At 37.6% G+C, this 16,737-nt stretch overlaps 1 protein-coding gene across 1 annotated transcript in view; it reads right to left on the reverse strand.

Annotated features, from left to right (window-relative positions):
* Nucleotides 1–16,737, reverse strand: part of GRIN3A (glutamate ionotropic receptor NMDA type subunit 3A) — a 171,799-nt gene that overhangs the window by 102,761 nt on the left and 52,301 nt on the right. The window contains exon 2 of the mRNA XM_003785185.2: nt 15,471–16,075. Coding sequence (XP_003785233.1) covers nt 15,471–16,075 — 605 coding nt within the window. The remainder of the gene's footprint in view (nt 1–15,470; nt 16,076–16,737) is intronic.

The raw sequence follows: 16,737 nt of genomic DNA on the forward strand, positions 1-16,737 counted from the left end.
AAAAAAAAAAAAAAAAGACAACATTCTACAGTTTATATTCTGTTGAAATACACAGAATCAATATAATAAACTGGTAATAGACATGGGATATTATACAGCACTGAGTGTAAAGGTAGAAAAATAAAGCAGGGAAGGCCCAGAATAGCCTCTCGGAGAAGGTGATATTATTTGAGTAAAGAGCTGCAGAGAGGGAAGGAGGTAGCCAGCTGCGGAAAGAGCATCCCGTACAGGGAACAAGTCCGGCATCCTTGAAGTGAGATTGTGTCTGACGTATCTGAGGAGGGGACAAGGGGCAAGAGAGTTGGAGATGAGGTCAGAGAAGATTTAGGGAGGAGTGAGATATGGGGGAAAATAGAACTGTGCAGGTCATTGCAAGGATTTTGTTTCTTCTTTCTATGAAATGGAAAGCCATTGCTGGGTTTTGAGCAGAGAAGTGACATGATCTAACCGATGTTTTAACAGGACTGTCACAGGGCTGTGCTGAGAATGGACTAATGTAAGATGTGGACAAAAGCAAAAAAGACCAGTTAGGAGGCTGTTTCGAATACCCAGAAGAGAAAGGAAAGACACATCTGAACTGAGGTGGTACCGGTAGTGGGGGAAGAATTAGTTGGATCTCGATATGTTTGGAAGCTGGAACTGACAAGATGTGCTGGGAGCTCAGGTATGGTTGCCAGGAAAGGAGAGTCAGGCTTCCCCCTGGCTTTAGTCTGAGCAACTGGAAGGATGGAGCAGCCATTAATTGAGATTAAGAAAACTGTAAGAAAAATCAGGTTTGAGGTGAGGGAGAAGTATTAAGAGTCCAATTTTGTGACTGTTGAAAGTGAGATAATTTATAACTACCAAATGTACCCGTCAACTAGGCAGGTGGATCCTCGGGAGTTCAGGAATGAGATCTGCTCTGGAGACACAGGTTTGGGAGGCCTGAGCCTATACGCAGTATTTAAGGAGACCAAAGGAGGTCACGATGGGATGACTGTAGGTAAGAAGTCCAATGTTGGGGCACGCCAGCATTTGGAGGTGGCATGGCAAGGAAGAACTAACAAAAGAAACTGAGAAGAAATAACCAGAGACAAAGAAGAACCAGCTGTGATGAGTTCTAGAAGCCAAATAAATAAGAAAAGTATTTCAAGAAGGGTGGGGTGATCAAATATGTCGAATGCTTCTAACAGATCAAATAAAATGAAGCCTGAAGATTGGCCATGGGCATCAGGTCACTAGTGACCTCTGTAGGGTAATTTCTGTGACGTGTTGGAGCCAAGTGCTTCAGTGGCAGATTGGAGGAAGAATGGGAAGAGAGAAACTGAAGACAGCTCTGTAGAGGATTGTGTTATAAAAAGAGGGGGAGGAAACTGGGATGGTGATGGAGGGGACGGTATTCATTCATTCTAGATGAATATGTGTCTATACGTGTTATACACACACATATCTTTTTAATATAGATGAGGAAAAGAAGCACAAGCTTTCTCCTGACAGAAATGATCTGGAGAAGTAGAAACATTGTCGCAGGAGAGACAGGAGAAAATTCTTGGGACAATGCCCTAAGGCCTTAAGGAGGGAAAAGGGGTGTGCCGTGAGGTGCATGAGGAGGCGATGCTCTTTAGCGTGACAAGAAAGGGTGGGTAAGTGAGAAGCAAGGGAGAATATAGGACCCGAGGGGGAGTTCATGGGTGGATGCGTGGAAGGCCCCTTTTCATTGATTCAATTCATTTAGGGCATTTAAAAAAGTAAACTATCGATCTGATCATATTCTTCCCCTATAATTCAGTCGAGAGAGATTTCATTGTATTGTATTTTCAAAATGAGACAAAATGTATTCTTAAAAGTACAGAAAGCAAAAGACTCTCATAAGAAATATTTTTAGATCCATTTCAGTTGAAATGATTAGTCTTTTGTTTTCCCGTCTGAATTTGCAGTTGCAGGTATTAAACTGTCTGGGCCTGTCACTTAAAAAAAAAATTGTAATCCTTTAATCACTTTTCCGGTATCTTCTATTCAGCTTTCAAATCTTCTGGGCCAGTTTTCGCAAATGATTTTTTTTTTCTAGGAATTTATCACTATTCAGCTGCATGTAATATCATTTGTATTGCTATAAAGATTCCTCATCAATTTTAATTTTAATTTTGTTAATTGTTTCTAGGTCTCTCCTCACCTCTTTCTAGTTTTTTTTTTTTTTTTGATGAGGACATGTTTGTGTTCAAACTTTTTTATTCAATAGTAGAGGCATCTCAAGTTATAAATAAGGGCTGGTGTGGTGGGTTATGCAGTAATCCCAGCACTTTTGGAGGCTGACATGGATTACTTGAGGCCAGGAGTTTGAGACCAGCCTGAGAACATAGTGATACCCCCATCTCTACAAAAAACAAACAAAAATATGCACTGAATACTGTAGCAATTGGAACACAATGCTATTTGTGTATCTAAATATATCTAAACACAACAAAGATGTAGTTTGTCTTACAATCTGATGGGACTACCATCCTTCATGCAATCCATCTGTCATTGACCAAAACCTTGCTACGTGGTACATGACTATATTCCATTTAATATAGAATAAACTATTTTTCAGAATTAAGCTTTCTTTTAAAAGTTACTATTCGGTGGTTTATAATCTCAATTTGTTTTCCTTTTTGATCTTGGAGTTATTTTTAATTTTTAAGAGATTAAGAATTTTCATCCTTTTTTGTTTCTAATTCTATTACAGGAAGTAGACTATCAAAGGTGTGCTTTTGTTGAAAAAAATGTGTTATGTTTTGGGCTCAAATGCATAATTTGTTTTTGTAAATGTTCAATTGTACCTGTCACTTTATTTTTTTATTTTTTTATTTTTTTTTTGAGACAGAGCCTCAAGCTGTCCCCCTGGGTAGAGTGCCATGGCTTCACTGCTCACAGCAACCTCCAACTCCTGGGCTCAAGCGAGTCTCCTGCCTCAGCCTCCTGAGTAGCTGGGACCACAGGCACCCTCCACAACGCCCGGCTATTTTTTGGTTGCAGCCATTATTGTTTGGCGGGCCTGGGCTGGATTCGAACCTGCCACCTTAGGTGTATGTGGCTGGCGCCTTAGCCGCTTGAATGAAGCTTGCTGACTGGGCTTTTCAGGTCTTCATGGTGTACACATATTTAGATAGTCCTTATCAGGTTAGAAATATTCCACTTATCCTTTTTAGATGTATTTTAATATAAATATCTTAGACCTGTATCTTCAGAAATGCCTCTTTTTTTTTGTTTCTTTAGAACAAAAGTTGTAATAGTGGCCTACAGTTTTGCAACATACATTTCTTATGACCTATGGCAACATATTGAATAATCTTCTAGGACAGTGTTTAAAAATTGATGGATGACAAAAATTAAAAATAAACAGCACATCTGCCAGGACTATGCTCCTGAAAGGCAGCAATCTGTCGGAGCTGAGGAGCGACTGCCTCTCTGGGTGGGGCATGACGTGACACCATCCCGGGGGAGGCAGCTGCCTCTTTGCCAAGTATCACCCTGTTCATTAATATCACTTGTCTGGCATTACAATTTGTGTTCACTGTTTTAGATGCTCATGATATTTAAATTAATTGTGATATTGTAGGAAAATTTCTTGGCACGGTTTTTAAGACAAATGTCTCACACATGGAAGCAGAAATTCTTTTTTAAATAGTTATGTTTGAATTATGAAATAAACACTCTTTGGTATAGAATCAGGCCACTTATTATATCTTATCAGAACAAGATATTTATATTGTTGGAACTGTGTCTTAAATCAGCGAATCATTCAGTTCAGACATTTTTTTAATGATACTCTCTGCTGTGTGTGGTAGTCGGCAACATGATATCTGTGTTTGTTACCTCTTGGGTTATTTGAATTTTCTGCTGTCAATTTTAATATGCTATTTTGCAGTTCAGTAGAAAATCATCTATTTAATTGACATTTCCAAATTGATTATAATTATGTATATAATTTTTATCACAAAGAAAAACCTGCTTTCATATGTTATGCTCATTTTCTTATTGGCATTTTATTTTTTATTTTTAAATGAGATTTTAAGAGATTTGTCTGTTTTAATTATTTCTTTGAAAGAAATAGCCCTTGGAGTTATTGATTGCATTATTTTGATGGCTTATCATATACATGCGTGCACACACACACACGAACACACTACATATATAACACTTTCCAAGGGTTTGTCAAATCCTGAGGCCCAAACTTTTATGCTACAAGAATAAACAAATTTATTTCTCATTGGCAACAGTGTGTTGATTATAATGGGGCCTATTTTGATTATTAAAGATGTGTTTGAGCCTAGTTGTAATGATTTAAAATTCATGGTCCAAAACCACAATTACTTTTGCATCAACCTACTATATAACACACTTATATCTAATGGGTTAATCATAAAATTTATGTCTTCCTATTTCCCACAATTATTTTCTCTCTTCCACACTGATTCACTTTCTCTTTCTAGAATTTGATCACTAAAATTATTAATTTAACCATAATTTTTGCTCTGTCCACTTGTAAATAATTTTGATATGTTGGGTTCTTGTTTTCTAAGTAGCTAACATTTATATGACTGATTTAGATTTGGCCCTGAGTTAATATAGAAGGCCATTTTCTAATAATTTTAAATGGTTTAAATTGCTGGAGAATAAACCAACAATACTGCATTGTCACATTAAAAAAAAATCTGCGGCTTAAGTTTATAGCCTGTTTTGGATGCTAGAATATTGTCATTTGGGGTGAATAGTCCATACACTAATTGAAATGGGCATACATTCTCTGTGAAATGTTAACTGCAATCTTTCTCTTAATGTATCTGATTAATTTCATTATTCATGGACTATTTTTACTTTTTGTTAACTTTCTCCAAAATTTAATTAAGTTAAATAAAAATCTGTCATAAATAAATTCATGTCTAAAAGACTTTCCAAGGAGAGAATACTTTGGTGGTCTTCAATCAATAAAGCAGGGGAAAAAGCTTTATCAGTGTGAGCTTAAGACAAATACAAAACTGCAGAACCTGGGAAGAGATGAGTTTTTACTTATATAACGTTTTATAAACATTATGCTTTTATGTTTAGTATGAATCTATTTTTTCTTGCTTTTGAAACAGTTCTGTAATGATCCCCCTTTTCCGAGTCTTCATTTTGGCAACATATGAATCTACTTTTGTGTTAGTTAAATGGATCAACAGACTGTAACGCCAGACACGTAATATTAATATGAAGAAGACCCTCACGTGTCTTCTGTGCCCTCCTTGTTGACAGGTCATAGATTTATTTCTGTTTTGTTCTTTTTCCCCTCATCAGTTTCTCCCTCTGCATATCTACTCTCATTTTTTGGTTTCTTTTAAACGGCACTATTATCTTTGCCTTTCGATTATGGCCTTCCATTAATCATATCTGTACATGGGAATATCTATTTTGCTTTGTAAAGCCTTATAATTTATATTTCCCCTTGAGGACTTTCTTGGTATCATTAAAAAAAAATCTGTATCCTCGTCCTCTTCTATCTTGAAACAGGAGCTGAATTTCTTTTTCCACGATCATCTTATCGTGTTTAATATCTTCCCCCGGAGGACTGAGAGATTTGCTCATCTTCCATAAAGCTCTATCAATTTTCTTTTTTACTGAGAGAACTTTTGATTTTGCTGTCTCTGCCTGGTTGGAAATCTTTAACAATATTGCTACTAGTAACATTTTCTCCAAGTCCCTTCCACCAGTACCTCCTAGTTCTTGGTAGGTTTACTGGGTTGAGCAGCGGGGTTTAATTGTGCCCAGGAACTGGATTTAAGTACTTGTTCTTGGTCACTTTCAATTTAGCTCCAGATCCTCAACTATTGATATGCAGTAAAAAAAGTCCCCCCTCTCAATAAAGTCCTTTTTTTGTATGAGACAAATTTCCCTTCTTTTTCTGAGAGATGAGGGCAGTTGGGAGGAGAGCCATAGATGTTCAGTAATCCATCTGTTCTTCATGTGATTCATATCTGCAGTGAATCTTCCAGTTGAAACTCCTCTCTTCCCAGGCTCTCCATTGTGGTATTTGCCATAAGCTCACACTTATATAGCTTTTCCCCCTGCTTTATTGATTGAAGACCCCCAAAGTATTCTCTCCCTGGAAAGTCTTTTAGAAATTTTACACCTAATTCCAATATTTCCCAACTTCCAGAAACCTCTGAATTATTAACTATTTGTATTTCCTCTTTGCATTTTAATTCATCTGTGTGGTATTTCTTAACTTTTTGAGGCATCCCTTAAACTTCCTTATTTCTTAACTTACAACGTTCTCATTTTCCATCCTTCCTCTGACTCTATATAATTTCTCTTCTGTTTAGTATTTTTAGTATTTTTCTGGAATGTGAATTAATCTATACTTATCTCATTGTCCCTTTAATATTCTTTCTCTTATTTTATTTTTCTGAATTTTACCTTTTATCCCCACTCCTTTGCCCCTCTTTTCCTTTTGCTGGATTTTGTGTAAAGGACATGCCAACATTCTATCCTGTCTGTGAGAGATTTTTTTGTTTTTAATCAGCTCTCGATCATCCTTATTTAACTATTTCTCATTGCCATTCCACCTCCTCTCCTTCTTCCCTCTGAAACCCACCTATTTACTTCTCTTGGTTTTTTCTTTTTCTTTTTAATATCTTTTTTTTTTTTTAACCATCCCTCATTTTCTTACAGGACCTTTCTCTACTCACGTGGCCAGTTGTTTCAGCTCAGCTTTCATGTTGCGGATTGTTTCACAGAAGTCTGGTGGTATTTGCTTTCTTTTTTTTTTTTTTTTTTTTTTCTCCAGTTTTTGGCTGGGGCTGGGTTTGAACCCGCCACCTCTGGCATATGGGGCTGGCGTCCTACTCCTTTGAGCCACAGGTGTCACCCTGCTTTCCTTTTGTGATAACATGAATCTGGCCATTTTAGACACAGAGCTTGCCTGTGGTCCAATTCTGTTTGATTTTGTTCCCTACACGTGGGGCAGCTTTCCAAATTAAACAGGACTTTGAGAAGCTTTCTTGAGCTATATGTAAAATGGTTCTTTGACTGGCTTCCTCCTCAGTACCCTGAAGAGTAAGTATTTGGCAGTTGATTAACCTCATCTTTGACTTTTTAGGCTGTGAGATACTCAAAGGCCTGGATTTTGACAAACTTCACATTGGAGAGCAGTATTTTCCACAGAGTTCATCCTGTTAAGGGTGAACAAACCCCTTCCCCACTGCTCTGCTTCCTAACACTGCAGGCTGTCAATCTGAAAGAGGCTTCAGCCTTCATGTAAGCGCCTATCACACTGAGTTGTCCTTGATCTTAGACACAACACGGTGCCTGGCCAGAATGACGGCTTAGTGATATTTGTGGGTTAAATGCAATTAAACATCTGTCTTCTGCTCAAATCAGACACGTATCTCTTAAAGAGCTCTTCATCACTTTTCCAGAAGAATGAGGCTCAGTAAACCAGGAGGCATTTGCAATTTACAGATTGTTTGAGGCATTAAAATTTGCATACATTTTCCCCTAAATAATAGATAGGATCAAAAATGGAAATTATTATTATTATTAATAGACATGTTTTCCCCTGTTCACTCAGGCTGGTCTTGAGCTCCTGGCCTCCAGCGATCTTCCCACCTGTGCTGGGAGTACACATGTGAGCCACTACACCTGGCCAAAAATAGAAGTTAGTCCAATGGGAAACCTCTTGGATAATAAGGGATTTAATAGGAATTGTAAAGTGCTAAATTTCTATCCTCACAGCACAAGGCCCCACACACTGTCATCACTGATTATGTCATATTTTAAAATAACAAACAAAGCTCATCTTTTAAAATTGATTTCTATCAGTTAGTGGGCAACAGCCATTTAATAATATATGAAATACTTATACATACACATAGATGAATCATTTGTGTCTATGTTTTTTCGGTATCTGTAAAAATCAGTTACTTATAAGTAAAATTGTAGGGTGAAAGGAGAACACCTGCCCTTAATGACTTTCTGCCCGAGAGAAAAAAAACACAGTAGAACCTCAGTAAGTCGACCACCCAAGAGATTGTAATAAATTGGTCAACATACAGAGGTGGTCAAGGCACTAAGCCTACTGCACTGATACGTACATGTGGTGCATGTCTGTTCTATGAAAATCAGGTCAACTTAAAGAGGTGGTCATGTAGGGAGGTGGTCAACCCTGGAGGTTCTTCTTTGCTAATCGATGTCGTTGGGTGATCATTTAATACACATGTGGGGCTGTGTTACTATTAGTGCATTTGTGGGGCATTTGCTGCATCAAGAAACCAGACCCATGGCATAGCACTCTTTTTCCTTACTTCCATGTGTTATAACTGGCAAGTTGGCACTTCTTTCTCTCTGTGTTTTCTTCTCCTAAGTGTTAGACAACAGTTCAATCTGTTCCATATGCCTATGTCATTGTCCTTATCTTTTGCTCTTTGATATGAGCCTTGACTCTCCTCCACAATTAGGGTCTGTGCCCACTGACTGAACTGCTCCTAGTCACTCTGTATAAAATCCCCATTTAATTCATTCTGGCTCTTTAGGTCTGGCACTAGTGCTAGCCAAGGTGCTGATGCCCCTTCCAGTATTGCCTTGGCATTGCTCTGGCCATCAGACATCATGCAGTATTTACCAGTCGAGCATCCATCCAAAAGGTTACAGGGTATGGAGACTGAAGTGGTCCTGAGAGATAGATCTAGAATTCCGAGTAGAGCTGCAGTTTTATCCTCTATAGCTTTACACCTTTGGGGCATATTTTGAAATTTTACAGTAGTTGGGTACGTACAAAGTGAAAAAAGTCAACAAACAATATGATTTCCTTTTAGGGAAATAAAAGCTTGGAAGCTCTCCTAATTTGGAAAAATTCCACAGTTTAAAACCTGCTGGATCTTAGATTCAGTAAATCCAAGCCATATTCATCAAAATAGGGTCTTCAGGGAATACATATTTTCCAGTATCCTTTCTTGACTTAGTGAAAATTTCACACTCAACTTTGTACAACTTAAATGACCTAGAGGGATGGGTAATTCAAAGAATTTCAGCCAAATCAGTCCAGTGACAGGAGTTCCTACTGGAAACATCTGGAAACACAGACCTTAAATGTTGATCCCTGAGATTCATGATGCTAAGACATATGTTTTCTACAAGTATCAGTTCCTCAGTACCTCTAGCAGAGAAAATTAACCTAGGAATAATAACAGGGCACACTGGCTCACTCACTGGCAATGTGTTCTCCTCTGGAGCCAGTATAAAGCAGCATCCAGCCCCTGGCTTCTGTGTTCGACTGCATTTATCTCTCTCTCTCTCTTTCATTTCAAAGCATTATCAAAAAATTTGGTTATATGAATCACTTTTATAAATGCCTGAGTCTTGGTATATGTGTACCTGTCACTCAATGATCAGTGTACCCATTGGCAGGTTTTCACCCACCCTGTTCTCTCCTGCCCCCCTGCTTGATATCCGTTAGTATGACTTCTTTAAATAAATACTTATTGAAACATACAGGCTTACCAGTTTGGCTTGGTAGGGTTTCTTAGGATAAGAAGGCTTACTCGTGGATAATCATGCCTAGAAATGCCAGCTAGTGCCAAAGGATAATCCCTAGCAGAATGGGTGTTGTTCCAATGAAGAATAGTAGCGACTTACATAGTTTTTGCTTGAAAGAATAATAAGTCACAAAGTAACAGGATCACAATTAAGGAAGGTTTGTATTAACTCTAAAAGAGCCTGGGATGTGGATGAGATGAACTGGTTCAAATCTTCCTCCACAAGGTACTAGGTGAATGACCGTAGGCATACTACTTAAGCATATTAATATTTTGAGATAGATATCCTTATAGGTAAGGAAATTTAAGTTTATAGAATTTACATAATTTTGTTATGGTCATAATACCACTAAATTATAGGGATGGTGGATAAACAAAATCAGAATCATAGCCTGCCAGGTCATGTTCTTCTGGTATTCATCTAATGTTCAGGAATGAATTTGGTACCAAATTAATTTATACTTTGGGTTTTTTGAATAAATATCTGTTTTAACCTTTTTTCCCCTGAAGATTGCTAGTACCTCACAATACCTGTCACGTTATAGGTTCTTCATAATATGCCAAGAATCAATAATTAAACAAGTTATTATTAATAAAAATATAATGAATATTAGCATTGTTTGACCATGTAGACACAAAGGTGAATATATCTCAGAAGGGAAAGAAGCTCTAGCATGTTGGGTCGTGCTTTTGGGTCAACTGAGGGGGTTGCCTAGAAATGCCAGCTAGTGTGAAAGGACAATCACCAGCGGAATGGGTGTCATCCCAGTGAAGAGCAGTAGTGAAACTAAATTATTTAGCTACTAAATAATAGCTAAAGGAAAATGGATAAAACTCTGAATAATTAGATGAGTATATCCTCTTCTGGTAGGAGAACAGGAGAAGGTTATACACTTTCTAAGAGTTGGGCTCCTTGTCTTCCATTTTTTGTGTTTCTAGCCAAGTACGTAACCTAATATTAGTAAACATCAGCAAATACTTGTGAATGAATAAATAAATTAGTCACTGCCTACTTGATACAATTCTCATGCAGAGATACAATTCTCACTGCAGAACTGGTCAAAGAAAGGCAAGAGTATTCTACAGCCCACTTAGTAGCTAGAGTAGCTAGAACAAACTATCAGCACTGTGATTAATTAGCCAAAAGGCCAGGGACTTTTCAGGGCAAGAATAACAAGGTGTCTATCTGTGTCCTGGACTCCTGGAATTCTTTAGAAAAGGATAAATACCATTGACCAGACTATGACTAACCAACTATGGAGGTCTTTCTCTAGGAACAATGAATTCATTAGCACTTACAGTCTTCAGATAAGTGGGCAAATCTTAGTCCTAGGCACAGCGGGTAGATCCTCAAACTTCACTTTCACCAGATATTGGTGTTCCGAATACAGCAAGGGAGTCCATGTAGGCAGGCAAAAATCAATTTTGAGAAATAAAAACAACTTGTATATGTTTAAAAGCCTAATGGCTTTTAAAAATTTTACTTGCAAGTCTTTATACTGTACTACTTTATTTGGTTAATTTGTTAAAGGATTATGATTTTATAAATATGTCATGGTTAATGAATGTTCTGTCATTCAGCTGACTTCCACTATGCAAATAAAATTCAAACTACTTAGCTTGGCATAAAAGCCCTGTGTGGTATGTTTTCAAAGTAACAAGTTTTCCAGAATCATCTCAAATTGTCTTCATAGGCATTTAATGCTCCAGCCATAGTAAATTTCTCTTTCGGATGTTGATGAATTTGCATATGCCATTTCCTGTGGCATATGCCTGTGAATTTGCTCCAAATCTGAGAACTCCTATTTTTTTTTTTTTATCAAGATCCAATGCCACTGTTGTCCCCTCATTACCAAATCTCAAAGAAGAGTAAATTATGGTAGAATCTTTACAGTTGCTACCTCTCTCCAGTGACCACCTTCTTAAGTTGACCTACTTTTCATAGACCAGACATGCACCACATGTAATTATCAGTATAGCAGGACTAGTACTGGGTGTTGACCACCTCTGTATGGTGACCATTTTGTTACAGTCCCTTGAGTGGTCAGCTTACAGAGGATCTATTCTATTTCCTTCCCTATGTTTCTGAATATATCTCTAGTCTTAAAAATTGCATACCTTATTGTTTTATAACCATTTACTTTATGACTTCATGCACTAGACTTTCAGCTCCAAAATGGCAGAATTCAAGTCTTCATTTTGTCTATTTTGCCCTAATTCAACAAGTGATCTGTGGCCGGATAAAATCACTCATACATATACACTTATGGAGGCATTACCAAAATTATATACCATCTATAATTGTTCCAAGCAATTTAATAACACTACTTGTAAACAAATTGATCACACTACAAATTGACCCCCAAATGGTTTTGTCTACATTGTAGTTATGGTAGACATTTGCTCTGGCATGTGGCCATCTGGGAAGAGTAAAATTTCTTATACCTATAATTACATCTATGTAGCCTGCCATGAGAAATGATTTTTCTAGTCTAAAAGCCGGGCTGAAAATGCCATGTTTTTGGCAATTTCATTAACATTTTACAATGTTAACAATTCTGTCTGCCCAAACTGAAAATGACTATGTGAGAAATGAAAGCTTGCATAACTCTGACACCCGCTATTCACAGCTCATTATCTTCCCGACTTTCATTATGCAGTGAGGATGTGGGGTCAGCCTTACAGAATTTAGGAACAATTAAGAAAATTACTGTATGTAGATGTGACTTATGGACTGAGAATAACTAACTTTCTAAAAGACTATATTAAATAAAATAAATAAAGATGATGAATCATCCACAGATGTTTTATGCCTTAAGGCAGCTTTTCAGTTATTCCTTATAAGGACTCCTTCCAGTGTTTTCCCCATTTCCTTTGACCCTTTCCTGAACACTTGCAAACTTTCTCTTTACCCATACCCCCTAGGAGTTTAAGAAGTCCTAGGCATATTTACTGTGTACAGTGGCTCGTGCCTACAATCCCAGAACTTTGGGAAACCGAGGGGGGAGGATAGTTTGAGCTCAGGAGTTTGAAACCAGCATGAGCAACAATGCTGCCCATACAAAAAACTAAAAAAATTTATCCAGGTATGGGGACACACAGCTGTGGTCTCAGCTGTTAGGGAGGCTAATACAGGAGGATTGCTTGAGCTCAGGAGTTCAAGATGGCAGTGAATATGATCCTGCCACTGTATTTCAATCTGGGAGACAGAGCAAGACCTTGTCAATAATACAACAACAACAACAATAATGTCCTAAGCATATTTTCTGAAGTTCTTTGAGTTCATTTGTCAAACCCATCCATGGCTGGTGAATATTGTCACTGATGCTTCTACATTGTGAATTATTGCTGGGCTCCAAATCTCACAGTCCTTTTTTATAACCTTCAAAGTTCATGGAATGAATAGCCACAAAGGCAGAAGTTATCTATGAATCTAACATCCCACTAAAAGAAGAGTAAAAGATAGGGGGGAAAAAAGGAAATGCAAATAAGATGAAAACTAGCCAGTAAGTATCTAGGTTTAAGTACAGAAAGAAAAAAAACTGTTTTAAATTTAGGTAATATTTACCTACCAATCACACATTTTCTTCTGTAGCAACAGATAATGAAGAATGTAAATATAATAGCAACTTGCCTTTCTATTCAATTTCAGTAAATACCTGTTAAGTACTTGCTATGTATTAGGCATTGGAGTAGGCTGAATAATAGTGTTTCCACTTAATAGAATTTACATTCTGGCTCAGAAGTCAGACAAATAGACAAATAATGATGATGGAATGGGCTAAGTACCATCATATAATTTTATGTGCAAAATGTCATGGAACCCTTTTGGAAGGAGGAACATAATTTTAACATAAATTTAATTTGCAAGAGCCAGAAAGATCAGTTAGATCTTGATAAAAATGAGACCCCCAAGGTACATACAACCTAAGTCAACAAATATTCCTCCCTGTAGTTTCTAAAGATTTCGAGGATCCAAACAGAATCATTTTTCTTGTGGCCTCCATTTTACATGAGACAGAAAGATGTTAAATAACTCACTGTGGTTTTCATAAGTGGCTTTTCTTGTCTGCTGTTGATGACTGTCCCTCTAATGACTACTCGAAATTATAAATCAAAGCTTTGCTTATATGTTTGTTGTGAAGGAGAGACTCTCCTATCTGAGATAAAATCCTGTCCCTCAATTATGCGGGAATACAGAACCAGTGCATTAAATCTGGATGGTGGCTGTGAAATAAAATATGTGCAGATTTTAATCTTGTGGAAATTCAAATTGAATATAGGAAAAATGGAAAGTTCAGATGATGATGGAATATATAATTTTATTCTTAACATATTTCTAATAAATATATTTGAATTATTTTATTAGCAATATTATTTAAGGAGTTTGTCAGTTGCTCTTGGTCATGAACTCTGTCCACATATATGGCGTTCAGCATGTTGCCCTTTACATAGTAAGTGTTCTATCCATAAATGTAAGATTAAAGGTAAAATTCTTAGGGCCCCCTGAATTTTTATAGAATATTCATATCTTTCTTTTAAAGGTAAAGCACTATGAGTTTTCCTTGTTTTTCTACAGGTTGCAAGATGTCTAAAGATGGGGCCAGCCTGCAGGTAAACCCTCATCTTTATGCAATAAATAAAGATATTGCTATCTTTAGCAATAGCCCTCTGAATGAGCCTCTCTGACCTCAGGTGGGCCTTTTCTAGAAGAATATTTAAGCCCCTATAAAATATTCTTTAAGGATATTTCCCCTTTTCTGTGGATTGTGAAAACCATTTCCATATGATGGGTTATTCTTTAATTTAAATGGGCTTTTTTCATACTAGTGTCTGAATCAGCTTGAAGTACTGGAGCAGAAAGGTATGTAATTTAAAAATATACATATGCAATTACTTATATGGAGAATAAAAAGCAATAATAGATAAATATATGTAATAATACTACTCCCGTGCAACTCTTAGTTTTATTGACTTTTCCTATCTTTCTATCCATCTGTCCATCTACCTATTACCTATCTACCTACAATGATTACATGAGTAATAGGATCTACTGGTATATCCATTTTACATAAATAGATATAGGAAACTAAAGCTCAGAGAAGTTAAGTAACTTGATCAAGGCACACAGATAGTAAGTAGTAGAGGTGAAGCTTGAGCTCTGAGTCTGGATCCAGAGTCCATGTCTTTAACCCCGACTCTAAACTGCCTTTCTCTTTAAGGTCTGGGAGAAGAGAGAAAAGTTCATTTCTTGCTCGACAACTTTTGTTCTCTGTATAGATTTGTTCAAGTCTGTTGACATGGAAAAGAGTAGGCCAGGAAAGAAATATTTTGTGTATCTACTGTCAGCCAAACATAGTATTAGATACTTTCCATATATAATTACATGGTATCTTTATTATACTCTATCAAGCTCTTCAATATTATCCTATTTTACTAATTGGAAAATGGAGCTCAGAGCTTGTAAATAACTTTCTAGAAACACACCAGGTAGAAGGTGATAAGTCAATGTTTAAAAACAGAATTGAGTGTTCTGCCTAGACCATGCATTTAAATGTCTGTAGATCAAATGACTGATAACAGATCATGAAAGGCTACCAGGGGTCCTCAAACTTTTTAAACAGGGGGCCAGTTCACTGTCCCTCAGACCATTGGAGGGCCAGACTGCAGGCCCCGGGACAAGTTGGCTGCTAAGCAGGATAGGCAGTGGTGGCAAAAACACCCAGCAGGCTGGATAAATGTCCTAGGTGGGCCGCATGTGGCCCGTGGGCCATAGTTTTAGGATGCCTGGAGATGTACATAACCAGAAATCCTTTAAGAAATAGTATTGGAGTTTATAGCTACTCAGAGTTAAGATTTCTGCCAAGAAAGTAAATATGGGAAGTTTATTTCCCGTCACAGCCCTATGACTAGGGATATAGCTCAGGCCTTGAATCCTACCTTGATAAATACTGTCCTGAAGTGAGATTTGTAGTTTCCACCTCCATGCAGTTCATCGTGCTGGGAAGGAGAGCGAGTTCTGGCTGGATCATGGTGGCTGTGGCCACGGCTCTCGCCACCAGCTCCATAGCATCTTGTACGTAGTACTCAAAGACAGACTGTGTTGTTTTTCCATGAGCAATCAGCCCCAAGGGCAGACCTTCTGTCCTTAGTTCCTCCACATTCTGGGAGTCTCCCAGCACCCAACGAAGTTCAGGGGGTGTTACCCCAAACTGGGTGGTAACTTGGAAGATCCGCCGGATGCTTTCCATGTCGCAGCCAAACATCACCATGGTGGGCGTGCTATTTTTAATACTCTCAAGCTGGACCTGCAGGAAGCTCAGAAGGTCCTCGGTGGAGGAGAGGTTAGCAGTGATGTTGATGACAGAGTCAAGGTGGAACTTGGAATTGTCCTGGGTAAGGAGGAGGAAGTCGGTGACGTTCCAGTCTTCCTGGCACAGCAACAAGCTAAAATTGTACCAGTTGTTCATGGTCAGGATTGAGACAGTGACATCAGCATCAGAACTTAATGAATTTTCTAAACTCAGTTGTAGGTGAAGGGGATTCTGTATTTAAAGATATGAAAAAGAAGAATTAGAAAGCATTGGCCAGAGATAATATATAACATAGGGTATTTTTGCTTTCTTATAAGGCTTAATCCTTTCTTTTTCCCTGTGACATTTAAATACCACTGGGATACAATTTCCATACTTTGGATAACTATGCTTCCTGTCTAATGGTACTATTGACTCCATACAATTGATATCCTAATAATTTTTGGAAAGAGTACCAGAAGGCAGATGGTGCTTGGTGTAAATATCAGGGTGTTACAGACATATATCTGGTCAGGCCTGTCCGCTTCCTTACAGACAGTTTCCCTATGCATCCCTTTTCTTTGTATCACTTTCAATAACTCATTTGTTAAACTTTTCTCTCAGGTGAAGTAATTAATGGACACTCCTTTTGCTTTTTAAAAAATTAATAGCAAAGAAATCTAAACACAGCACAGATGCTTGTATAAGGATGGTAGGAAAAATGGCTGCACCATAGTTTCCTAAAATTCTGGCCCCTTGAGGAGAGCACTTCTAATATAGATAGAATAACTAGCACTATATACATCGGGATTAAGTGTATAGTTCAATGGCTTGATTACATTTCTGTCCCTGCTGAGCCTTGATTCTTGCTGTGAAAAGTGAAATCTGCAGCATTTAACACGCTTATGTAACTT

This window comes from Otolemur garnettii, unplaced genomic scaffold, assembly GCF_000181295.1.
Source record: "Otolemur garnettii isolate 467f Iridium unplaced genomic scaffold, OtoGar3 scaffold00014, whole genome shotgun sequence".
NCBI classification, from domain to species: Eukaryota; Metazoa; Chordata; class Mammalia; order Primates; family Galagidae; genus Otolemur; species Otolemur garnettii.